This window comes from Pteronotus mesoamericanus, unplaced genomic scaffold, assembly GCF_021234165.1.
Source record: "Pteronotus mesoamericanus isolate MK-2021 breed Mesoamerican mustached bat unplaced genomic scaffold, CSHL_Meso_final contig_78, whole genome shotgun sequence".
In the NCBI taxonomy this organism is placed as follows: domain Eukaryota; kingdom Metazoa; phylum Chordata; class Mammalia; order Chiroptera; family Mormoopidae; genus Pteronotus; species Pteronotus mesoamericanus.
The window spans coordinates 652379-676028 of NW_026555258.1; the positions used below are offsets into that span (position 1 = coordinate 652379).

Below are 23650 nucleotides of genomic sequence, written 5' to 3' on the forward strand. Positions count from 1 at the left end.
GCCACAGCTGCCCTTCCTCCCACCTCAGGAACGGAGGTGGGATGGGTGGGGAGCTGCAGCCCTGAGGTCTGCCATTCAATTTAGGGTGTGACCTCTCTCTGCACCCCAGACGGGGGCCATCACGTGACCCCCGCTCCCATTCCCAGGCGGAGAAACGGAGGCAGGGGAGGAGGACTCAGGGCCGCGCTCCTGGCCCCCACCCCCCGGGTGCCGGGACCCACCTGCCCTCTGCTGGCCACCTCAGGAATTGACTCGGCCGTCTCCCCAGCCGGCTCAGGGCGCACCTCCGACCCGAGCAGCGGCGAGGAGCCCCCTCCCGCAGGTGCCAAAGCACCTCCGCAGAATTCCCTCGCCCGGGATATGGAGGGGAAATGCGCCGCTTACCGAGGGGACAGCCTGCGTGTCACTCACCGCCCTGCCTGCCCCCGCTGCGCAGGGCCATTCTCGGGCCAGCAGGTCCCTTCCCTTCCTCCGGACAAGCCCAGCCGGGCCCACCCCGCCCCTTAGTCACCATGTGGCTCACTCCCGAGGGACACAGGACATTCTCGAGAGTGCGGAGGATGACAGCCCACCCGCAGCCCCTCTGGGCAGCCCCACCCCCGTTTTAGGGGGCGGGTCTGGAAGCTCTGGGTGGGTGGATGCTGTCTCTTGAGGTCTGGAGGGCAGTGGCCGACCTGCCCAGGTGGCACCTGCAGCCAGGGGGCCGCGGGGTGCCCCCAGCCGGCAGGGACTGGGACCCGGCTCTCCGACGTCCAGGTGAAGTTCCTGCCACCAGAACTGCGAGGAAGGCGGCGGCGGGGATGACCTGGTGGGGGCCGAGCCCCCACCCCCCAACGGCCCCTCAGGGCGCCCTCGGGGGCCAGTAACCACCTCGGGGCGCGCCCGCGGGAGGCTTCCCGCCGGACGGGGTTGCGCGCAGCCGGGCCGCGCTGGAAGGAGAGCGCCCGGGAAGGAGGGGTGAGTCGAGGGTCCGGGTTTACAGGTGGGCGCTTGGGCCTTTTTCAACGCCCGGCGAGCGGGGAAGGCCGGGAAGCCCCCGGCGGAGGGCAGCGCCCAGGAACCGCCTGGGGGGGCGGGCGGGTCCGGCGCAGCAGTACCGGGCCGGGGGCGGAGCGGCGGCCTCCGCGCGGCGCCTTTAAGCGCGGGCGACGCGGGAGGGAGGCTGGCGCGAGTGGCTGTCGCCGCGCCGCCGGGGCGGAGCCAGCGCGGAGCCGGTCCCGGGCGCTGAGGCCCCGCCCCGCGCGGGCGATGCCGAGCGGCGAGGCGGGCGGCCGGGCCGGCGGGGCGCGCAGAGGAGCTGGCCGCGGCGCGGAGGCGGTCGGGGCGCGGCCCCGCCATGGGCTTCCTGCACCAGCTGCAGCTGCTGCTCTGGAAGAACGTGACACTGAAGCGGCGGAGCCCGGTGAGCGACCCCGCGCCGCGGGCCTGCCGGCCGCCGGGGCCGCGCGCACCAGGGCCAGGGGCGCGCACCCCGCGCGCACGTGCGGCGGGCCGGGCGCGCGCAGACCCCAGGCTGGCGTGGGGGTTGGCGCGGGCGGGACGACGGACCACAGTCCCCTTCCAGTCGGGCCCCGCGCGCTCCTGCCCGAGCTCCGGTCTCCGGGGAGGGGGATCTGCCGTGCCCAACCCGCCCCCCCCACCCCGCGCCCGCTGACATTCGCGGTGCTGGGCTGAGTCACGGGCGCCCTCCGCAGCGCGCTCTCTAGGGCCAGCTTCAGAGGTGGGGGGACAGGCGGCCGGGGACCCTGGGGTCACAGGAGGCCCTGGTCCCCAGGACAGAGGGCTGGCCGGCCTGGGGAGCTTGATCCAGCTCCGAGGCTCCGCGGTCTCTGGGCCTAGCCCCTGCAGGGACCCTGCCCCTTCCCTGCCCGCAACAGCCCTCTGCCCTTGGGCAGGCCCTGCCTCTGCTCCTCCCCCCACGTCCACTAGCCCAGGCTGTTGTTACTGCTTTCTCGCCCCCGGGAAGGTCTTTGCTGTGCCAGCCTCAGCTGCCTGAGCCCCTTCACCCTTTTGTCTTTGGGGCAGCCCTCCTGGAGGTCGATCCACTCTCTGACCCCCCTGACCCCGCTGCACTGGGGGCCAGGTCCCGCTGTGGGGAGCTGTGACAGCCGGCTCCCCCACTCTCTGACGGCGCAGGGCACGGCAGCTGTCAGGGTGAAGAGCAGGGCTGGGCCGCGTGGATGTCGTCACGCTGGCCCTCCTGGTCTGGCCCCGGGAAGGGCAGCAGCCCGCGTCCGAGAGGCGCGGGCAGCTTGGGTTTCTGAATGGGCCTTGGGGGTTTTCCAGGACGGGCTCAGGGCAGGCCAGCGACCCGAGTGGGGGCCCCGAGGAGGAGGCCGCGTCTTGCCCCCCCAGGCCCAGGAGGCTCCCGCCCCCGGCCCGGGGACCCTTTGGGTGCCCGCCGTCCCCGCTGGATGTCCTGGGGAAGGGCCTCGCGTGCACAGGGGGCAGCTGGTGCTGCGGGCAGGGCGGGCCGGCCAACAGCGCCCTGGCCTGGCAGGGCTCCCCGGGCACCGGGCCCTGGCGGGGGGCCAGGGTCGGGCACACTGCCTGCCCAGGGCGCCTGGTGCTGGCTGGCGCGGGGTCAGGCCTGCGGCCCCGGCCGCATCTGATGCCGCTTCCCCTGCCTCAGGTTTTGGGTCAACGGGGACAGCAGGGTAGGGCTCAGGAGAAGAAAGGGGATCGGGACGTGGGCACATTTCAGCAGCATCCGCCCCCGCTCCCGTCCTGCAGGACGGGCCCCCCAGGGGCGGGAGCAGAGGCTGGAATGATGGCCCCCGCACCAGCTGGGGACCCCCGGGCCCAGGGGAGGGAGCAGCGGCGGGCAGGGCGCCTGGCGAGCCCGTGGGAGGTGCCCACTGCCCCACACCCAGGGGAGCCTGCACCCGCTAGGCTGCGCCTCCCGCAGCCTTCCCGTGCCCCTGCCCCCGAGGGTCCCAGAAGGAGGTTCCGGGCCTGCGGCCGCCGCTGACAGAGCCCCCGTGGGCTGGTGCTCGGGGCTGGGGCTGGCTGGGTTCAGGGCGTTATCCTGCCGGAGCCCCACTGCCCGGGAGGGTCTCCGGCTGCAGGGTTGGGCCCCTGGGCATGGCCAGCAGAGGTTTTGCCCGCGTGCTGGGTGCCTGGCGGGGCGCCCCGTGGCAAGCTTGGTTGGAGGGCAGGGACCAAGGACCCCAGGCCCCGATGGCTTCCCCTTCCCAAGCTCTGGGCCTCAGTCCCTCCATCTGAGGGCGTGACCCCTCCCCTCTGAGCAGGACACGAGTCGGCCCTGGCACCACAGGCTGCTCCTGGTGGAGGGACTGGGCGACTGTCCCCAAGTCGCTGGGGTGGCACGCAGCAACTCCATGCTCAGGTCACATCTATTCTGCCCTTGACCCAGCAGGGGAGGGCCCGGGCCCAGGCCCAGGGCGGGCGCCCAGGCCCCAGGGACCACACGGGGGCCTGGGCTGGCCTCAGGGACTGGGCTCTGACCCCCTTGCAGGCCCCTGGGTGGGACGCCCAGGGGGGGCTGGACCAGCGCTGCCTGCCTGTAACCAGATGCCCCTGTGGCCTCCCGCCCTCGGCCCGCCCAGCAGGCCTCGCCTCCCAGCAGCTCTGAGCAGCCGTTGCTATGGCGATGAGGAGGCAGAGGCCTGTTGCTGCAGTTAGTTGGTGGAGGTGCCCGGTGGCGGCGGCGTGGGTGGGGCTGGCAGGCGGTGCCCCAGGCCTCCTCCTGAGCGGCTGCTTGCACACAGCCACCCTCGCCCCGTGTGCGTGCAGCGGGTGGAGAGTGCCTGTCCCCAGCTGTGGGCGCCCACCCTGCCTCCTTGGCCGGCCCGGGCTGGATCCCGGCTCGGGAGGGGTGGAGGCTGGCACGGGCTGGGGCGGGTGTTCCAGGCCACAGAGCGCTATTGTCAAAGCGCCGCGAACGCCCGAGCAGCTGCCCCGCCCCGGGGCCAGGGCTTGCACCCGGGCCTGCCAGCGGCCCGCTGGGGCGGGGCCCTGAAGCCTGTTCCTGGTTGGGAGGTGAGAAGGGCCGGCTCAGGGCGCACCCGCAGGCGGGGAGGGGGCTCCCCGAGGGCCGCTGGCCCCAGAGCCGCCCCTCCTCCACCCGCTCTCCCTGAGCTGGGAGCAGTGGAGGTGACACCGTGGAGCCCGTCCACCATCCAGGGGGCACGGGGCCCTGGGGCCCCTGCAGCCCTTTCTCACCCCCAGCGAGGCCCAGCCACGCTCGGCCCGCTGCCCAGGCTTGGGGGGCCGCGGCCGTCCTGGGAACACCGAGCGGAGGCCCGGGGCGGGCAGGGCCGCTGCGCCCGGCCAAGCCACCTGGGCTGAGGGCCGGGGCCGAGGGGGTGCCTGTGCCTCAGGACGGGGGGCCGACGGACCCCTGACCAGGCCTTCCCAGAGGCCCAGGGGCCTGGGCTAGGGCCAGGCCTCGTTCCCCAGGCCCTGCAGGTGGAGGAGGACATGGCCCGGGTGCATGCACGAGTCAGAGGGGACACCTGCCGGCTGCTCTGTCCCCAACGGCCCTCAGTGTGGCAAGCAGAACGTCGGCTGGGGGGCGGAGGCCTGGTCCCCTGGGCCAGTTCCCCTCTCTCCCTCTGAAAGGCCCTCTGAGGAAGGGGTGAGGGTTGATCTTCCGCAGCCCCTGGGGGAGCCCGTAGGGGTGGGGCCGGCCCTCAGGGAGGACGTTGGAGTGGCCGAGCCAGGAAGGTGCGGTCTGTCTGGCCTGGCCACGGGCAGGCGGCCTCACTCCACCCGCCCTTTCCAGTGGGTCTTGGCCTTCGAGATCTTCATCCCCCTGGTCCTCTTCTTCATCCTGCTGGGGCTCCGGCAGAAGAAGCCCACCATCTCTGTGAAGGAAGGTGAGGGCCAGAGGGGCGGGGGCGGCGCCCTGTGCACGTGACCACACCCGCGCGTCCCGGCTCTCTGGGCCCCCGCCCCGCGCAGTCTCTGAGCCTGTCCCCGAGGGGACCCCTGGCCACTCCTCCTGGCCGGGCCGGAGGGCCTGGCTGGCTGTGGGGGCCACCAGTGCCAGTCCTCACTGTTCTCCTCTGTTCTGTCTGCCCCCGCGCACGGTCTCTTGTCCTCCGCCGCCTGCATGCAGTCTGTAAGTGAGCGGCCACCCCTCCTTGCTGGCCCAGGCGCAGCCGCAGGAGGGTCCGGGGGGCCTCCCGGTGCGGCTTAAGCACCCCCCTCGCTTGCATTAACAGCCTTTCCCAGCCCCGCTGGGTCCTGCAGAGGCCCCCGCCCACGGCCAGGGACGGCCCACTCCAGGGTGGGTAGCAGGTGCTGGGAGCGAAGGCCCGGGCCGCCGGCCCACCAGGGCCTCGAGGCCAAGCTCCCAGGGTGTCCGTCCCTCTCCGGGGTTGCTGGCCCTGCCTCGCAGCACTGGGGCTCCTGGGCTGACGCTCCCCCTCAGACCCTGTGGGTGCCTGCATTCACTCTGCTAACCAGCTGGCCAGAGGGGTCAGAGGTCGCCGCGCAGCAGGAGGCCCAGGTCCGGGCCCTCCTGCCCGCCAGGATGGCAGGGGAGGCTGTCAGGGCGTTGTGGCTCCGGCTGCCTGAGGGAGGAGGGGCGCTGGGGGCCGTGGGGCAGGGGTGGGGAGACGCCTTCCGACCTCTGACCTGCTGGGGCCAGCCGCTCTAGAACCCTTGGCCCGCCGTCCCCTCTGCTGCCTGGAACCGCTCTTCCTTCTGACTGTGGACACATCTCTCTTCTCGGCCTCTGTTGCCCCCGCTGCCTCCCTCCCGTCCCCGCCCTCGGCTCCCTCACCTGCCCTGTCCCTCCAGCCTTCTACACGGCAGCGCCCCTCACCTCGGCCGGGATCCTGCCTGTCATGCAGTCCCTGTGCCCGGATGGCCAGCGGGACGAGTTCGGCTTCCTGCAGTACGCCAACTCCACGTGAGCGCCCGCCCCCCGCCCCCCGCCCGCCCGCCCGCCCCCCAGCCACTGACCTCCCGTGGTGCTGCAGGGTCACCCAGCTGCTGGAGCGCCTGGACCGTGTGGTGGAGGAGGGCAACCTGTTCGACCCAGGGCGGCCCGGCCTGGGCTCCGAGCTGGAGGCGCTGCGCCAGCACCTGGAGGGCCTCAGCGCGGGCCCCGACCCCTGGGACAGCCCTTCGGACAGGCCTGCAGGTGCGGCGTCCTGGGAGGGCCGGGCGGGGCCGGTGCGCACGGGGAGTGGGGGCCCAGGCCCACGCGTGGGGGTCCCTGGGGTTTGAACTCCAGCGGCGCGGCCCCGCCACGGGCTGTCTTGCACCTACGCTGGCGATTTTCCACCGGTCTGCCGCAAGAATTTTTAAAACACGCAACACCTGGTGATTTAGGAAGGGGTACTGCCCTCTTTTTCCTTCGATTGTCAAATAAAAAAATGGCAAGCCCTGGCCGCGTAGCTCCACCGGGTAGTGCATCGTCCTCACGCGCCAAGGTTGCAGGTTCGATCCCAGGTCGGGGCACGTACGAGAAGTGACCGTCGAGTGCACGAATGAGTGGAACAGCCACTCGGCGTTTCTCTTGTTCTCTCTCCTCCTCCTCTCTCACATCAATCCATAAACATTTTTTTTTTCACGGTAACAGCCAACACGACAACAGCCGTCTGGTGTGGATGAATCAAAATTGTGCCAACCTTTTTGGTCAGATTAGCAAAGTGTACATTTTTTGGTGTGCCTCAGAATCTTGGTCACCTGCCTCTGTGCCGTGAGGTAGCAACGGCTGAAAATTGCGGGTCCGCCCCAGCTCCGCGTCCCCAGTGCGCGCACCGGGGTGGGGGCAGGCCTGGCCGAGTGGCCACGCCGTGGGGCCGGGGCTTGGCTCTGGACCTGCCCGGAGCCAGCGCTCAGCCTGTCCCTCTGCCTGTCTAGTGTCCTCCTTCTCTCTGGATTCGGTGGCCAGGGACCCAAGGGAGCTGTGGCGTTTCCTGACGCAGAACCTGTCACTGCCTAACAGCACCGCCCAGGCCCTCCTGGCTGCCCAGGTGGACGTGCCTGAGGTGAGGCGGGCGGCCGGCGCTGAGTGCATGTCCGTGGGGCTGGGCCGAGGCCCGTGCGGAACTCTGAGCCGTGCCCCTCGCCCCCCAGGTCTATCGCCTGCTCTTTGGCCCTTCACCCGCCCTGGACATGGAGTCGGGTCTCCCCAGGGGTCAGGAGCCCTGGGGCCCCCTACACACCAGGTCCCTCTTCCGGTTGGAGGTGAGCGGGCCTGGTCGTGGGGAGGGAGGCCGCCACCGGTCTCTGGGTGTCTGGCAGGTGCAGAAAGGGGCCCCCTCGGTGATTCCAGCTCCCTCTGGGGTGAGGGTGGGTCCTGGGGCTTGTGGCTGACGCAGGGACAGCAGGACAGTGGTGTGTGTGGTGTGTCTGCTCGCCCCCCCCGCCCCCCGCCCTGGACCGGGCGCACGGGTGGGGCAGTGAGGCTGGGGTGTCGTGGGCCAGGACTCGGGTGTCCCTTGGTGGGCGCTCCTTCCCGACCGCGCCCCCGCCCCCGCCCCCAGGAGCTGCTGGTGGCCCCCACCCTCCTGGAGCAGCTCACGTGCGCACCAGGCTCCGGGGAGCTGGGCCGCATCCTCACGGTGCCCCCGGGGCAGCTGCCAGCCCTGCGGGGCTACCGGGATGCCGTCTGCAGCGGGCAGGCTGCGGCCCGCGCCCGGCGCTTTTCCGGGCTGGCTGCGGAGCTCCAGAACCAGCTGGACGTGGCCAAGATTGCCCAGCAGGTGAGGAGGCGCCGCCTGCCAGCTGGCCCGCGGGTCTGATGCCCAGGCCGGAGCAGGCGCCGGAGCTCCTGCAGGGCTCCTGGGCCTGCGGCTGTGCGGGGGCCGGGGCGGGGGCCCGCGCCTTGCACCCCTGCCCCTGTGTCCTCACCCCAGGCTGTGCACCCCTTTCCCCAGGCTGCAGAATCTCCCTTGGCCCCTCCTCCTAGCCAGGGTCCCTTTGCTAGAACCCTTCCTCCCTGTTCCACCTGGACCCCAGCCCCCAACCTGCCCAGCAGCAGCCCCGAGCCCGGGTCCCTCCGCGGGGCCTGCATGTCCCCACCTGCCCCGTCTCCCCTCAGCTGGGCCTGGACGCCCCCAACGGCTCAGCCTCCCAGCAGCAGCTGCCACCCCCACGGCGGCTGCAGGCACTGCTGGAGGACCTACTGGATGCCCAGAAGGTTCTGCAGGACGTGGACGTCCTGTCGGCCCTGGCCCTGCTGCTGCCCCAGGGCGCCTGCGCCCACCGGACTCCTGGACCCGCGGCCAGCGGTCCCGGTGGGGCGGCCAACAGCACAGGGGGCGGGGGCGGCGCCAGCGCCAACACCACAGCTGAGGAGGGGGCCTCGTCCTCCGCGGGCCCCGGCGCCCCGGACACACTGCAGGGCCAGTGCTCGGCCTTCGTGCAGCTCTGGGCAGCCCTACAGCCCATCCTGTGTGGGAACAACCGGTAGGTGCGAGGCAGGGGAAGGGTGGCAGCGGGTGAACAGGCAGATGGGGCCGGCTGATCCCAAGGCAGGCTCGGACGCCCCCACGGGCGGCCCTGGCGACCAGCCGGGCTCCAAGGCTCCATCCCTCCACCCCAAGCCCTCTCGGAAGCTCCGCCCACGCCCTGCCCCATCCCGAGAGAAAGCACGCCCCCACCCTTGAGGCCCCGCCCCATCCCACCCTGAAGCCCCACCCACACATGCCGGCCGTCTCGCCCCAGCACCATCGAGCCGGAGGCGCTGCGCCGCGGCAACATGAGCTCCCTGGGCTTCACGAGCAAGGAGCAGCGGAACCTGGGCCTCCTGGTGCACCTCATGACCAGCAACCCCAAGATCCTGTACGCGCCCGCGGGCTCCGAGGCCGACCGCGTCATCCTCAAGGTGCGCGGTCCGTGCGCCGGGGCTCTAGCTGTGCGTGTCGTGTCTTCCGGGCCAGGAGCTGCGGGAGGGCGCTGCGGGCGAGGCTCCGGCGCCAAGGCGGTGCGGCGAGCTCTGAGGTGGCCCTGTGGGGTCGAGGGGCAGGGGTATACCCCAGGGACGCGCCAGCTGGGGGCGCCCAGGGCCGGTGGACGCTGGCGCGCGTGGAAGAGAGGCAGCGTGCATACGCCGCCCAGGCAGGCAAGGCATGAGCCCGGCAGCTGGGCGGTTGGCGGCCGGCTGCGGGCAGGGTGTCCAAGGCCACCCTAGGGGAGCAGTGCTGTCTGGGACAGGTAGACACCAGGGCTGGAAGTGGCCGGGGGCAGGGAGAGACGAAGGCCTCATGTCAGGACTGCTCAGGGGAGGTGTGCACAGCGCTATGGAAGGAGCAGGGAGGGCACAGCCATTGAGGCGGGGACGCCACCCGACGCTGCCCTGGATGGGGTGCAGAGTGAGAGTCAGGGGGAGCTGCAGAAAGGCGGGGCGCGGAGGGCGGAACTTCTGGGTGGAGGCTCAGCCAGAGGAAGAGTGGTTGGTGGTGGGCACCGGCTAGTGGCTGGCGCCCACCGTGGCACAGGGCAGGTGAGGGGGCGGAGAGCCCCGCTGGCCAGGGTCCTGGCCTGAGCCCATGCCCTCACCCTCTGCAGGCCAACGAGACCTTTGCCTTTGTAGGCAACGTGACCCACTACGCCCAGGTCTGGCTCAACATCTCGGCCGAGATCCGGAGCTTCCTGGAGCAGGGCCGGCTTCAGCAGCACCTGCACTGGCTGCAGCAGGTGCTGGAGGGGCCGGGCGTGGGGGGCGGCGGGGAGCCCGCGCTGTCGGGGCGGTGGGGGGGGGCGGGGGCCGGCACAGGCCGCCCCCTGAGCTGATCTCATACCCCAGTATGTGGCGGAGCTGCGGCGGCACCCCGAAGCGCTGAACCTGTCGCTGGAGGACCTGCCGCCGGCCCTGCGCCAGGACAGCTTCTCGCTGCCCAACGGCTCGGTGCTCCTGCAGCAGCTGGACACGATCGACAACGCCGCCTGCGGCTGGATCCAGTTCATGTCCAAGGTGGGGAGGGGGGGCCCCGGGGGCTCCTAGGGGCCCCGGGCCGGCTCCAACGACGCCCCTCCCCCCAGGTGAGCGTGGACATCTTCAAGGGTTTCCCGGACGAGGAGAGCATCGTCAACTACACTCTCAACCAAGCCTACCAGGACAACGTCACCGTGTTCGCCAGTGCGTCAGCCCCGCGGGCTGGGGCGGCCCCACCCCCTGCTGGCCTCCGCGAGCCCCTCCCCGCCCCAGCCCCTCCCCGTGCCCTAACCCCCTCGTGACCCCGCCCACCACGGCCCCGCCCCTCGCGCGCGCCCCTGGCCCGCCCCGCATCTGGCATCTCTTGGCTGCTTTCCTCACCCACTCTTGTCACCAGTCCTCTTGCCCCGTCCCACGCCTCCCCCTTCACACTCCCACTGCTCCACCCACTGTCCTGTCCCAGGCGTCATCTTCCAGACGCGCAAGGATGGCTCCCTGCCGCCCCACGTACACTACAAGATCCGCCAGAACTCCAGCTTCACCGAGAAAACCAACGAGATCCGCCGGGCCTACTGGCGGCCGGGGCCCAACACCGGCGGGCGCTTCTACTTCCTGTACGGCTTCGTCTGGATCCAGGGTGAGGGCCGCCCCTGGGGCCCCGGGGTGGGGGGCGGCCCGGGGGCCCCGCTGACCGCTGACCCTGCCGCAGACATGATAGAGCGCGCCATCATCAACACCTTCGTGGGGCACGACGTGGTAGAGCCGGGCAGCTACGTCCAGATGTTCCCGTACCCCTGCTACACCCGGGATGAGTGAGTGCGGTGGGGTGGGGTGGGGGTGCCGTCGGGGCGGGGGCTGGGGCCGGAGAGCCCACGCCTCACGCCCCATCCCGCCCCAGCTTCCTGTTTGTCATCGAGCACATGATGCCGCTGTGCATGGTGATCTCCTGGGTGTACTCGGTGGCCATGACCATCCAGCACATTGTGGCAGAGAAGGAGCACCGGCTGAAGGAGGTGGGCGTCGAGGCGCAGGGAGGCGGGGGGTGGGGCGGTGGCGGACGCCCTCCTCCCCGGCCCCCGCCCACGGCCCGCTCCTGCCCTCCGCCCAGGTGATGAAGACCATGGGCCTGGACAACGCCGTGCACTGGGTGGCCTGGTTCATCACGGGCTTCGTGCAGCTCTCCATCTCGGTGACGGCCCTCACCGCCATCCTCAAGTACGGCCAGGTCCTCATGCACAGCCACGTGCTCATCATCTGGCTCTTCCTGGCCGTCTACGCCGTGGCCACCATCATGTTCTGGTGAGAGCCCCGTGGCGGGCGTGGGCCGGGAGGGGGCGGCCCGGGGCGCTCACCGGACAGCTCAGGGCAGCCCGCTCAGGGCTCCCGGGCGCCCCGGCAGGGGGGCCGAGGAGGCTGGGGCTCAGAGCACCCCGCGCCGCTGACCGTCACCCACTGTGGCCCGCCTGCCCCAGCTTCCTGGTGTCTGTGCTGTACTCCAAGGCCAAGCTGGCCTCGGCCTGCGGCGGCATCATCTACTTCCTCAGCTACGTGCCCTACATGTACGTCGCGATCCGCGAGGAGGTGGCCCACGACAAGATCACTGCCTTCGAGAAGTGCATCGCGGTGAGCGGCGGGGCGGCGGGGCGGCGGGGCGGGGGCGAGGGTGGCGGCAGGCCCGCCTCCCTCCCCCACGCTGACACCTGACGCCACCGCCTCTGCAGTCCCTGATGTCCACAACAGCCTTCGGCCTGGGCTCCAAGTACTTTGCCCTGTACGAGGTGGCAGGCGTGGGTATCCAGTGGCACACGTTCAGCCAGTCCCCTGTGGAAGGGGACGACTTCAACCTGCTCCTGGCTGTCACCATGCTGATGGTGGACGCCATCGTCTACGGGGTGCTCACGTGGTACATCGAGGCCGTGCACCCTGGTACCAGCCAACCCTCCGGAGGGGGTGGGGCGGGGCGGGGCGGGGTGTGCCTCCGCTGGAGGAGGCGTGGCCAGTAGCCCAAGGCCCTGGGTCAGCCCCTGCTCCTCTCCCCGCCCGCCAGGCATGTACGGGCTGCCCCGGCCCTGGTACTTCCCACTGCAGAAGTCCTACTGGCTGGGCAGCGGGCGGACAGAGGCGTGGGAGTGGAGCTGGCCCTGGGCGCGTGCCCCCCGCCTCAGCGTCATGGAGGAGGACCAGGCCTGCGCCATGGAGAACCGGCGCTTGGGTGAGGCGGGCTCTGGGGTGGGGGCTGGGGCGGTCGCTGGGTTTCGGGGGCCTGGGGCAGCCCTCACGTGACCCACGGCCCCTACGCAGAGGAGACCCGCGGCATGGAGGAGGAGCCCACCCACTTGCCGCTGGTGGTCTGCGTGGACAAGCTCACCAAGATCTACAAGAACGACAAGAAGCTAGCCTTGAATAAGCTGAGCCTGAACCTCTATGAGAACCAGGTGGTGTCCTTCCTGGGCCACAACGGGGCCGGCAAGACGACCACCATGTGAGTGTCCGGGGCCAGGCCCCGCGGCCCTGGCCGAGCGGGTGGCGGGGTGGCTTCCTGCAGGAGGCGGGGGTTGTGACCCTGCCCACACGCCAGGTCTATCCTCACGGGCCTGTTCCCGCCCACGTCTGGTTCGGCCACCATCTACGGGCACGACATCCGAACAGAGATGGACGAGATCCGCAAGAACCTGGGCATGTGCCCGCAGCACAACGTGCTCTTCGACCGGCTGACAGTGGAGGAGCACCTCTGGTTCTACTCGCGGCTGAAGAGCATGGACCAGGCGGAGATCCGCAAGGAGATGGACAAGTGCGTGGGGCGGGGCGGGGCCCGGGGCCCGGGGCGCTCAGGCAGCGGGCTGCGGGCTGCGGCCGCAGTCCGAGTCCCAGGCCCTCTGTCCCACCCTCAGAATGATCGAAGACCTGGAGCTCTCCAACAAGCGGCACTCGCTGGTGCAGACGCTATCTGGCGGCATGAAGCGCAAGCTCTCCGTGGCCATTGCCTTCGTGGGCGGCTCCCGCGCTATCATCCTGGACGAGCCCACAGCCGGCGTGGATCCCTACGCACGCCGTGCCATCTGGGACCTCATCCTGAAGTACAAGCCGGGTGAGCCGGGCGCCGGGCGGGCGGGCGGGTGTGTCTCCCCCAACCCCGCCCCGCACGACCCCGCCCCGCTGACCCGCCCCCGGCCTCGCAGGCCGCACCATCCTCCTGTCCACCCATCACATGGACGAGGCCGACCTGCTCGGGGACCGCATCGCTATCATCTCCCACGGGAAGCTCAAGTGCTGTGGCTCCCCGCTGTTCCTCAAAGGCGCCTATGGCGATGGCTACCGCCTCACACTGGTCAAGCGTCCTGCCGAGCCCGGAGGCCCCCAAGGTCTGTGCTGCGGCCCCCTGAGCGGGCCTGGGTCCTGCCCCTACAACTGGTGGCGTGGAGGGGCCGCACCCTCACGTTGCCCCATGAGCCCAGGGTGCCAGGTCCGGCCTGGCTCACCCTCTGCCCAGCTGGGGTCTCTCTCCTGCAGCCCCGAGTGAAGCCCCTCCCTACTCCCTTCCCCCCAGAGCCAGGGCTGACGGCCAGCCCCCCGGGCCGGGCCCCGCCGAGCAGCTGCTCGGAGCCCCAGGTTTCCCAGTTCATCCGCAAGCATGTGGCCTCCTGCCTCCTGGTCTCGGACACCAGCACTGAACTCTCCTACATCCTGCCCAGCGAGGCCGCCAAGAAGGGGGCCTTTGAGCGCCTCTTCCAGGTGGGGGCAGGGCGGGGCTCTGGGGGGGCCAGGGCCCGCGGAGGGGAGGGGCCTCAGGGAGGGGCCGGGGAGGGGGTTGAGCGCACCACGCCCCCCCAGCCTGCGCTGCCAGCCTCACTCGACCTCCCACAGCACCTGGAGTGCAGCCTGGACGCCTTGCACCTGAGCAGCTTCGGGCTGATGGACACCACGCTGGAGGAGGTGTTCCTGAAGGTGTCGGAGGAGGACCAGTCGCTGGAGAACAGCGAGGCGGGTGAGCCCCCGGCTGCCGATGGGCCCCGTTCCACGCGCCCTCCCCCCCACCAGGCCTGAGGTCTCTCACTTGCCCCCGTCTGTGGTGGCCCAGGGTCCTGAGTGGGCACAGGGACCGAGGACTCCCGGAGGTCCACCTGGGCCAGGCGTCCCCGGCAGGTGGGTGAGCGTGGAGTCCGGGGTCCTGGGCAGGCCCTTCTGAGCCCCCTGCCTTCTTCGGCGGCAGACATGAAGGAGTCCAGGAAGGACGCGCTGCCGGGGGCAGAGGGCCTGGCCTCGCTGGGTGATGCGCCCACAGGCAACCTGGCCAGATGCGCGGAGCTGGCCCAGTCGCAGGCGTCCCTGCAGTCCGTGTCCTCCGTGGGCTCTGCCCGGGGGGACGAGGGAGCCGGTTATGCCGACGTCTACGGTGACTACCGCCCCCTCTTCCACAACCTGCAGGACCCTGACAACGTCAGCTTGCAAGGTGGGGCAGCTGGGCGGGCGGGCGGTGGGTTTCCTGGAGGGTGGTGCGGGGCGGCCGGCTCAGCCTCGCCTCCCCCTGCAGACGCCGAGGCAGAGGCCCTCTCGAGGGTGGGCCAGGGCAGCCGCAAGCTGGAGGGCTGGTGGCTGAAGGTGCGCCAGTTCCACGGGCTCCTGGTCAAGCGCTTCCACTGCGCCCGCCGCAACTCCAAGGCGCTCTCCTCCCAGATCCTGCTGCCGGCTCTGTTCGTCTGCGTGGCCATGACCGTGGCCCTCTCCGTCCCCGAGATCGGTACGGCTGCTTGGCCAGGCAGAGGGGTGCCGGGGCCCGTGGGACTGTGGCTCCGCCCTCCCCCGGGGCCACTTGGGGGACCCGCCCCGCTCAGGGTCTGGCACCCTGTCTGAGACTGGCGGGTGCACCTGGCAATTCTGGCCGCCCCGGGGACAGGCCCAAGCTGGGCCTTGTGGGTACTGGGCTCTGGGCCTGGGCCGCAGGCAGCCAGGCAGCCCTTGCTCAGGCTCCCCTGCACCCCCTGCCAGGCGACCTGCCCCCGCTGGTCCTGTCCCCCTCCCAGTACCACAACTACACCCAGCCCCGCGGCAACTTCATCCCCTACGCCAACGAGGAGCGTCAGGAGTACCGGTGAGGCCGCCCAGCGGGGAGCTGCGGAGGGCAGGGGCCTGGTTCGAGGGCCGAGGTGGGCGGACCTCCCCCCTACCTGGACTCACGTCGTGGGCTCCCCCAGATTCCAGCTGTCGCCCGACGCCAGCCCCCAGCAGCTTGTGAGCACGTTCCGGCTGCCGTCGGGCGTGGGAGCCACCTGTGTGCTCAAGTCCCCGGCCAACGGCTCCCTGGGGTCCACGCTGAACCTGAGCAGCGGCGAGTCACGCCTGCTGGCCGCGCGGTTCTTCGACAGCATGTGCCTGGAGTCCTTCACGCAGGGGCTGCCGCTGTCCAACTTCGTGCCGCCCCCCCCCTCGCCGGCTCCGTCCGACTCCCCAGCGCCCCAGGACGAGGACCTGCCGCCGGCCTGGAACTCCTCCCTGCACCCCACCTCCGGGCCAGGTATTGGCTCCCGTGGCTGCCTGGGGGGGTGGGGCAGGGCGGCCCCGCTGACCGCCCACTGTGCCCGCAGAGAACTGGACGTCCGCGCCCTCCCTGCCGCGGCTGGTACGGGAGCCCGTCCGCTGTACCTGCTCCGCGCAGGGCACTGGCTTCTCCTGCCCGAGCGGCGTGGGCGGGCACCCGCCCCAGATGCGCGTGGTCACGGGCGACATCCTGACCGACATCACTGGCCACAACGTCTCCGAGTACCTGCTGTTCACCTCTGACCGCTTCAGGCTGCACCGGTGAGCTGGACGGGAGGCACTTGACCGCTGCGGGCAGGGGGCAGCCCCCCATGGCCCGCGTGGCCTCACGGCTCCTCGACCTTGCCCAGGTATGGGGCCATCACCTTTGGCAACGTCCAGAAGTCCATCCCCGCCTCCTTTGGCGCCCGGGCCCCGGCCATGGTGCGGAAGATCGCAGTGCGCCGGGCGGCCCAGGTGAGCACCACGCGGCCCCCGGCCCCCCCCCCGGCCCTGGCCCCGGGGGATCTGGTCCTCCCCTGAGGTCTGCAGGGACCCACGGGGCTCCTGGGGTCTTTCTGTGCCCCCCAGGTTTTCTACAACAACAAGGGATACCACAGCATGCCCACCTACCTTAACAGCCTCAACAACGCCATTCTGCGTGCCAACCTGCCCAAGAGCAAGGGCCACCCGGCAGCCTACGGTGAGCCAGGTGGGCCGGGCTGGGGTGGGCGGCTTGGAGCAGGTCCCTGAGGCTGTCTGTCCTTGCTGTGCCGCAGGTATCACGGTCACCAACCACCCCATGAACAAGACGAGCGCCAGCCTCTCCCTGGATTATCTGTATGTGTGGGGCGGGGGGCGGGGCAGGGCGGGGCTGGGTGCTGGGCAGGACTGAGGGCTGCCTTGCCCCCAGGCTGCAGGGCACAGACGTGGTCATCGCCATCTTCATCATTGTGGCCATGTCCTTCGTGCCGGCCAGCTTCGTGGTCTTCCTGGTGGCCGAGAAGTCCACCAAAGCCAAGCACCTGCAGTTCGTCAGCGGCTGCAACCCGGTCATCTACTGGCTGGCCAACTACGTGTGGGACATGGTGCGCCCTGCCCGCCCGGCCGGCCAGGGCCCCCTTGGTGTCCACACCTTTGCCCGCCCCATCACCCTGCCTGTCCTGCCCCCAGGCCCCGCATCCCTGTCCCGGGCCCTCCCCCGGCCCCGGCCCAAGCCCTTGGCCCGGCCCCTCACCAGCCGCCCCTGCTCTGGCAGCTGAACTACCTGGTCCCGGCCACCTGCTGCGTCATCATCCTGTTTGTGTTCGACTTGCCGGCCTACACGTCCCCCACCAACTTCCCGGCGGTGCTCTGCCTGTTCCTGCTCTACGGGTAAGGGGAGCGGGCGGCGCGGGCGTGCCGCGGGCCGGCCTCCCGTGACCCGGCTGCCCCCGCCCGCAGGTGGTCCATCACCCCCATCATGTACCCGGCCTCCTTCTGGTTCGAGGTCCCCAGCTCCGCCTACGTGTTTCTCATCGTCATCAACCTCTTCATCGGCATCACGGCCACCGTGGCCACCTTCCTGCTGCAGCTCTTCGAGCACGACAAGGTGGGGCGGTGGGGCGGCGGGGCCGCCGGGGCAGCGGGCGGCAGGGCCGAGGCTGTGCCTGCGACCCCGGTGACCCCTGCGACCCCTGTGCCCTCCAGGACCTGAAGGTCGTCAACAGCTACCTGAAGAGCTGTTTCCTCATCTTCCCCAACTACAACCTGGGCCACGGGCTCATGGAGATGGCGTACAACGAGTACCTCAACGAGTACTACGCCAAGATCGGTGCGCGGGCGCAGGGCCTGGACGCGGGGCGGGGGCACGGCCGCCGGGCGGCGGCGTCGGGGCGGCGTGGGGGCGGCGTGGGGCAGGAGGGCCCCGGGGCGGGGGCGCTGGGGGGCGGGATGCCCGTTCGCGGAGGTCGGGGCCTTGCCGGAGCCGCCGGGCAAATGGGGCTTGCGAGCCCCACACGGGGACCCTGAGCCGGCTGTCCCACAGGCCAGTTTGACAAGATGAAGTCCCCGTTCGAGTGGGACATCGTCACCAGGGGGCTGGTGGCCATGACGGTGGAGGGCTTCGTGGGCTTCTTCCTCACCATCATGGGCCAGTACAACTTCCTGCGGCAGCCACAGTGAGTGGGCGCGGCGGGCGCGCTCGGGGGCGGGCCGGGCGGAGCGGGCGGCTCGCGGCACACCCCCCGCGCTGTCTCCCAGGCGCATGCCGGTGTCCACCAAGCCTGTGGAGGACGACGTGGACGTGGCCAGCGAGCGGCAGCGAGTGCTGCGGGGGGACGCTGACAATGACATGGTCAAGATTGAGAACCTGACCAAGGTGTGCCCGGGACCCCGAGGAGAGGCGCCGGTGTCCCTCCGCCGCTCAGGGCGGTGGGGTGGGCCCGCACGCGGGGCGGGGCGCGGGGCGCGGCGGCCGGTGGGGGCGGGGCTCGGCGGCCAGCCTGGGGTCCGGCGCCCCTGAGCGCGCAGCCCCTCACCCCTGACAGGTGTACAAGTCCAGGAAGATCGGCAGCATCCTGGCTGTGGACCGCCTGTGCCTGGGCGTGCGTCCTGGCGAGTGCTTCGGCCTCCTGGGTGTCAACGGCGCCGGCAAGACCAGCACCTTCAAGATGCTGACGGGCGACGAGAGCACGACGGGGGGCGAGGCCTTCGTCAACGGGCACAGGTGCTGGCGCCGCGGGGCGGGCGGGGGCGCCGGGGCGGGCGGGGCCTGCGCCCGGTGCTGACGCCGGCCTCTCCAGTGTGCTCAAGGAGCTGCTCCAAGTGCAGCAGAGCCTGGGCTACTGCCCGCAGTTCGACGCCCTGTTCGACGAGCTCACGGCCCGGGAGCACCTGCAGCTGTACACGCGGCTCCGTGGCATCCCCTGGAAGGACGAGGCCCGGGTGAGGGTCGCGTGGGCGGGGCGGGGCGGGGCGGCGGCGGGGCGGACGGGCCGCTGACGGCCGCTCGTGCCCCAGGTGGTGAAGTGGGCCCTGGAGAAGCTGGAGCTGACCAAGTACGCGGACAAGCCGGCCGGCACCTACAGCGGCGGCAACAAGCGGAAGCTGTCCACCGCCATCGCCCTCATCGGGTACCCCGCCTTTATCTTCCTGGTGAGCCGGGGTCGGGTACCCCGCCTTTGTCTTCCCGGTGACCCCGGGCAGGAGGTGGCTGGTCGGGGTGCAGCAGCTAAGCCTGGCTCTGCCCCCAGGACGAGCCCACCACGGGCATGGACCCCAAGGCCCGACGCTTCCTGTGGAACCTCATCCTGGACCTCATCAAGACGGGGCGCTCGGTGGTGCTGACGTCGCACAGGTGTGGACCCTCCTCCCCCTGCCTCTGCCCCGCCCCTTGCGCCGCCCCGCCCCCTGCCCCGGGTGCCAGCCGGTGCTCTTGCCCGCAGCATGGAGGAGTGCGAGGCGCTGTGCACACGGCTGGCCATCATGGTGAACGGGCGCCTGCGCTGCCTGGGCAGCATCCAGCACCTGAAGAACCGGTGAGCTGAGGGCCTGGGGCGGGCGGCGGACTGTGGGGTCTGGGGTCAGCGGGGCGGCCTCCCCAGGCAGCTGGGGCGGTGGCCATGGGCCTGTCCGGCAGGTTCGGAGACGGCTACATGATCACCGTGCGGACCAAGAGCAGCCAGAACGTGAAGGACGTGGTGCGGTTCTTCAACCGCAACTTCCCAGAGGCGGTCCTCAAGGTGGGCGGGGTCCCGCGGTGGGGACGGGGGCGCGGCCCGGGCGGCCTCCGACCTCCCGACCGACCGACCGACCGACCGCTGTGCCCCCAGGAGCGGCACCACACGAAGGTGCAGTACCAGCTGAAGTCGGAGCGCATCTCGCTGGCGCAAGTGTTCAGCAAAATGGAGCAGGTGGTGGGCGTGCTGGGCATCGAGGACTACTCCGTCAGCCAGACCACCCTGGACAACGTGAGTGCCCGGGCGGAGGCGCCGGCCGGGCCTACCCCCCCCCCACCCCGCCTCGCCCACCACCTGCCTCTCTGCCCGCCAGGTGTTTGTGAACTTTGCCAAGAAGCAGAGCGACAACTTGGAGCAGCAGGAGACGGAGCCGCCCTCGGCCCTGCAGTCCCCGCTGGGCCGCCTGTTCAGCCTCTTCCGGCCCCGGCCCACGCCGACGGAGCTGCGGGCACTCGTGGCTGACGAGCCCGAGGACCTGGACACCGAGGACGAGGGCCTCATCAGCTTCGAGGAGGAGCGAGTGAGCAGGGCCGAGACGGCTGGGCTGACGGGCCGGCAGGGGCTGTGGAGGCGGGGCTCGCGGCCACGGAACTGCTGCTGGCCAGGGCTCCAGGGGGCAGAGGGCGCCCTGGTGCCCGGCGTGCCAGTGCGTGTGGGGAGAGTGGGCACAGGCAGGGGAGACCCGCTGCAGGCCCCTCAAGACAGGCAGAATGTGGGAGGGGGGGCGCCAGACTGGGCAGAGGCCCTGGGAGGGCTCAGGGCGGACGGGGGCAGAGGGGGAGGCCTTGTCCAGCCCCAGGACGGGCAGCACTGGGCGCAGACGCTGTGCCGAGCCGGCCTGCTTGCCCTCCGCCAGGCCCAGCTCTCCTTCAACACGGACACGCTCTGCTGACCACCAGGAGCCGGCTCAAGGACATGGCGGAGGGGCTGAAGTCGGGGGGCGGCTCAGGCCCCACCCTGTGCTCCCAGTGCCCCGCCCCCAGCCCTGGAGTGGGAGGTCCAGGACCAAGGGCTTTGCGCCCCCTCCAGCCCCCTGCCCTCGGCCGAGGCCGCCCTCCCTTCATTGTGCCAAAGGCTGGCCTGGCCCTGGGTGGCGACCCTCTCACCCTGCTCTGCCTTAAAGCCCAGCTCTGCCTGCCCCCCCCCCGGGGCCTCTGGGGTGACACGGGCTGCCAGGGACACCGGTCCCTCTCCTGGTGGGGCCTGGTTTCCCGGGCCGGCTTCTCTTACACCCCATTGGAAGGGAAGGGGCTGCTGCAGGCCTGGGGCTGGGGGTGGGTGGCGTTAGGTCCCAGCCCCAGCCTCCTATTTATTTTGCTTTAGGCAGGGGCACCCTCACCCCGCTTCCCTGCTGGGGGGCCAGGGAGGGGCTGCCTCGGGGCAGCAGGCTGGGTACCAGGAGCGGCGAAGCCGGCCCCACTGGCCGGGAGACGGTGCAGGTCCCTCCCCCCCCAGCTGCCACTGCTCCCCCCCCAGCTTGGCACCCTGCCCGCCCGCCCGCCCGCCCACCCGGGAGCCGGACCTGTACATATTGCACAGATGTTTGTTTTAAGTAAATAAACAAAAAGTCCACACAAGCCTGCGTGTCTGGGGTTGGGGGTTGGGGTGACGGCAGTGGCCCCCGCTGGGCGGGCGGGTGTGCAACATCCTGGAGCACATGCCCTGCGGGGGCCGGGCAGCAGGGCCGGCGCGGGGGGGGGCGCTCCTCACCCTTCCCAATCTGATGCTACAGGCGGGGACACTGAGGCAGGGGCCGCCCATCACTTCCTTCCCCCCACACCCCGTCAGGCTGGGCTCCCCGCGCTCGGGCCTCTCTGGACAATGGGTTTGCTGGATGGTCTCCGTCTCACCCTGGCTGTAGGGAGGGCTTCCAGGGGGAGGTGATCTCTAAGCTGAGAGCCAAGCTCAGGCAGGACCGCGTGCAAAAGCTGGAGGTGGCACGGAAGCTCCCGGGCCCCGGTTCAGGGTCCCAGAACTTGGCCCCTCACGCTCGGCCATGGTCGGCCCCCTCCTTAGGTGCTCTGAGGGGACTGGGAGGGACACCGACGCCCCAGGAGGCTGGAGGGCCACTGATCCGCTCGCCCCCTTTCGCCCTGGTGGGGGCTGCAGAGCAGCGAATCCCCGCGGACTCCTTCCTGCGTTTATCAGCAGCCATTTTCCTCTCGCAGAGAGCTCCTCCACTTAGAAATAATCGCTGTGGCTTTGTGGGTTTTAAAAAACATGCTCTTGTTTATTACTGTCATTTTTTTAAAAAAAATATTTATTCTTAGAGAGAGGAGAAGGGAGGGAGAAAGAGAGGGAGAGAAACATTCATCGGTTGCCTCACGTGCCCCCCGCTGGGGACTGGCCCGCACCCCAGGCCTGTGCCGTGACCGGGCATCCAACTGGCGTCGTTCGGTGCGCAGGCCGGCGCGCAGTGCGCTGAGCCGCACCGGGCGGGGCCTTTACTGTCGTCTTCACAATTTCCTTATTGTGGTAAAATATTCAAAATACCGTTTCGACCATTTGTACAATTTTGTCGTATCTTTTATGCTTGGAAGGCCCCAGACGTGGCCAGTGGGAGCCCCTCAGCAGCGGCTTCCTGTCCTTGGCGTGTCCCCCTTTGCTAGCACCCCCTCACTGGCGACATTTCCCAGGCCTGCTGTGAACCCCGCCCGCGCCCTCTCGACTCCACCGTTTCTCCGAGGAGCTCTGGCTCCCTTAGGGGCGACCGTGCGTGGTGCCCCCGGTCGGGCTCTGGACGTGCTCACTGCTGTGGGGGCTGCTTTGGCGCCCTCTCCGGGGGCAGAGCTAGGACGCACCTGCTCGTGTTCCCACGAAGGACCCAGGACCACCCGGGTCCCCTCCCTGTCCCCGGACAAGTCCGTGTCTCCCCGCAGAACAGCCGTGGCAACATCGCTGGGGGGACCACAGACAGGGCTCCGCCAGGGGTTCTCCACTCGCAGGGGCGGGGCCAGCAGCCAGGGGCCCCGGGGCCGACGCTTGGGACGGGGCAGGGAGGGGCAAGCCCCTGTGCGGCCCGGTGCGTCACGGGGTGCAATCGAGGTTTTGGCGACTGTGAGTTTCTGGTCTCATTACTCTGGGAGGTGGTCGGGAAACGCCGAGGGTCCGACGGGGAAGACTCGCCGGCGGCGGTGCGCGTCGGGGCTCGCCTGCAGGCGGCCCCCCCGTCCTTCCCGCACGTGCGGGCGCAGACTCAGGGGGGGACACACACTCATGCTCCGAGTTTTCCTGTTTGCTGCGGCCTCTCCCCCACTGGCACCAGGTCCCTGGGGCTGCCGTGACCACTGACCACAAGCTGGGGGCTCACAAAAGTGAACGCTCCTTCCAGCCTGGAGGCTGGGAGCCGAGAGTGGAGCGTCAGCAGCGCTGGTCGCTGGCGGGGTCGGGGGTGGGGGGGTGGTGCAGGGGGGTGTTCTGCTCGGGGTCTGCGGGGGGCGATCTCCGCCACCGCTGTTCCTTCGTTCGTCACCCTGACCTCCGCCCCCAGCTGCACATGGCGTCCACCCTGGCTGCCTGCCTGAGTCCAAATGCCCCCTTTCAGTGAGGACAGGCCTGGCCTCCCTGAACTTAATCATGCGTTTAAAGACCCCCCCCGTCTCCAAACATGGTCCCATCGCAAGGTGCTGGGGCCAGGACGTCAACAAACGACTTTGGGGCACACAGGGCAGCTCCACACCGCTGGCGAGACGCCGCGACTGTCCACACCCCCAGGGCACACCGTGTCCACGTCCCTCATTCACAAGGACACCTCTGGGCCAGTCCTCGAGGCCGCGGACACTGCGCCCCCAGACCGCGCCTCCCCACACCATTGCCGAGAATCCGGCCGGCGCGTGCCAGGCCGTTGCAGCCGCAGCGCTGAGCTGGCTTGTTCCCTGCAGGGAGTGCGGGGAGTGAAGACGTGCAAGGCATCTTCACACCCACAGGGCGCGTGGTGAGCAGGCAGGTGCGGAGGGGCCGCGAGCCTTCCCCGGAGCAGCAGTCTCTGTGCAGGGGGAGGGGGAGCAGAGACGCGTGGGGCCAGCCCCCCATTTTGTGGAGGAGCCCCTGAAATCCCAGCAGGTGGAACAGAGGCGGCTGCAGGGAGGCACAGAGGGAGCCGGGCGCCGAGCTCCGCAGTCGGCCCTGGCCAGCGCCCGCGGCCGGCGGCCTGGGGCCAGGGAAGGGGCCCAGTAGGGACTGCGGCCCTGGGAAGGCGACCGCGCAGGGCTGATCCCTCTCCCCACCACTGGGTGGCGCTGAGCTCCTGTGGGTCCCTCCCGTGGGGGGCCCCCGGGGGCCGCCCCCCACCGGTGGGGCGGGAGAGGCGCAGCGAGCCAACCTTCAGTGAGGGGCAGGTGCACACCTGCGGGCTGGCAGGCTCCCAGGCCTCCCCTGGCCTTCCGGCCGAGAGCGGTGCCGTAACCGGTCAGGAGGTTATGGCTTCAAACCCTGCCCCCTGTTCCTCCTTTTAAAAGACCAGGAGTCTTTCCCTGAGCCCCTTGGGAGGGGCTGGGGCGTGGGGTGGGCTGGGTGGATGCTTGTCCCCCAGGGGCACATCAGGAATGCAGACCCCGCC

The 23650-nt window shown here is 70.6% G+C and overlaps 1 protein-coding gene across 1 annotated transcript; it reads left to right on the plus strand.

Annotated features, from left to right (window-relative positions):
* The first annotated feature begins 1225 nt into the window (after nucleotides 1-1225).
* Nucleotides 1226-20557, plus strand: ABCA2 (ATP binding cassette subfamily A member 2). The gene is made up of 48 exons (XM_054584117.1): nucleotides 1226-1402; nucleotides 4748-4841; nucleotides 5770-5881; nucleotides 5952-6115; nucleotides 6841-6968; nucleotides 7057-7167; nucleotides 7467-7685; nucleotides 8024-8391; nucleotides 8650-8809; nucleotides 9493-9621; nucleotides 9731-9898; nucleotides 9967-10063; nucleotides 10323-10496; nucleotides 10569-10671; nucleotides 10758-10872; nucleotides 10968-11158; nucleotides 11332-11482; nucleotides 11581-11785; nucleotides 11907-12071; nucleotides 12161-12341; nucleotides 12438-12650; nucleotides 12751-12947; nucleotides 13039-13221; nucleotides 13407-13591; nucleotides 13724-13844; nucleotides 14070-14309; nucleotides 14391-14597; nucleotides 14846-14948; nucleotides 15052-15371; nucleotides 15442-15655; nucleotides 15745-15850; nucleotides 15965-16076; nucleotides 16153-16213; nucleotides 16287-16461; nucleotides 16632-16747; nucleotides 16817-16964; nucleotides 17063-17186; nucleotides 17400-17532; nucleotides 17615-17732; nucleotides 17902-18080; nucleotides 18157-18298; nucleotides 18374-18508; nucleotides 18607-18710; nucleotides 18799-18891; nucleotides 18993-19095; nucleotides 19186-19323; nucleotides 19406-19612; nucleotides 19949-20557. Exons 1-48 carry the CDS (start codon nucleotides 1337-1339, stop codon nucleotides 19982-19984), a joined length of 7314 nt encoding a protein of 2437 aa, XP_054440092.1. The 5' UTR covers nucleotides 1226-1336; the 3' UTR covers nucleotides 19985-20557.
* Nucleotides 20558-23650: the final 3093 nt, after the last annotated feature.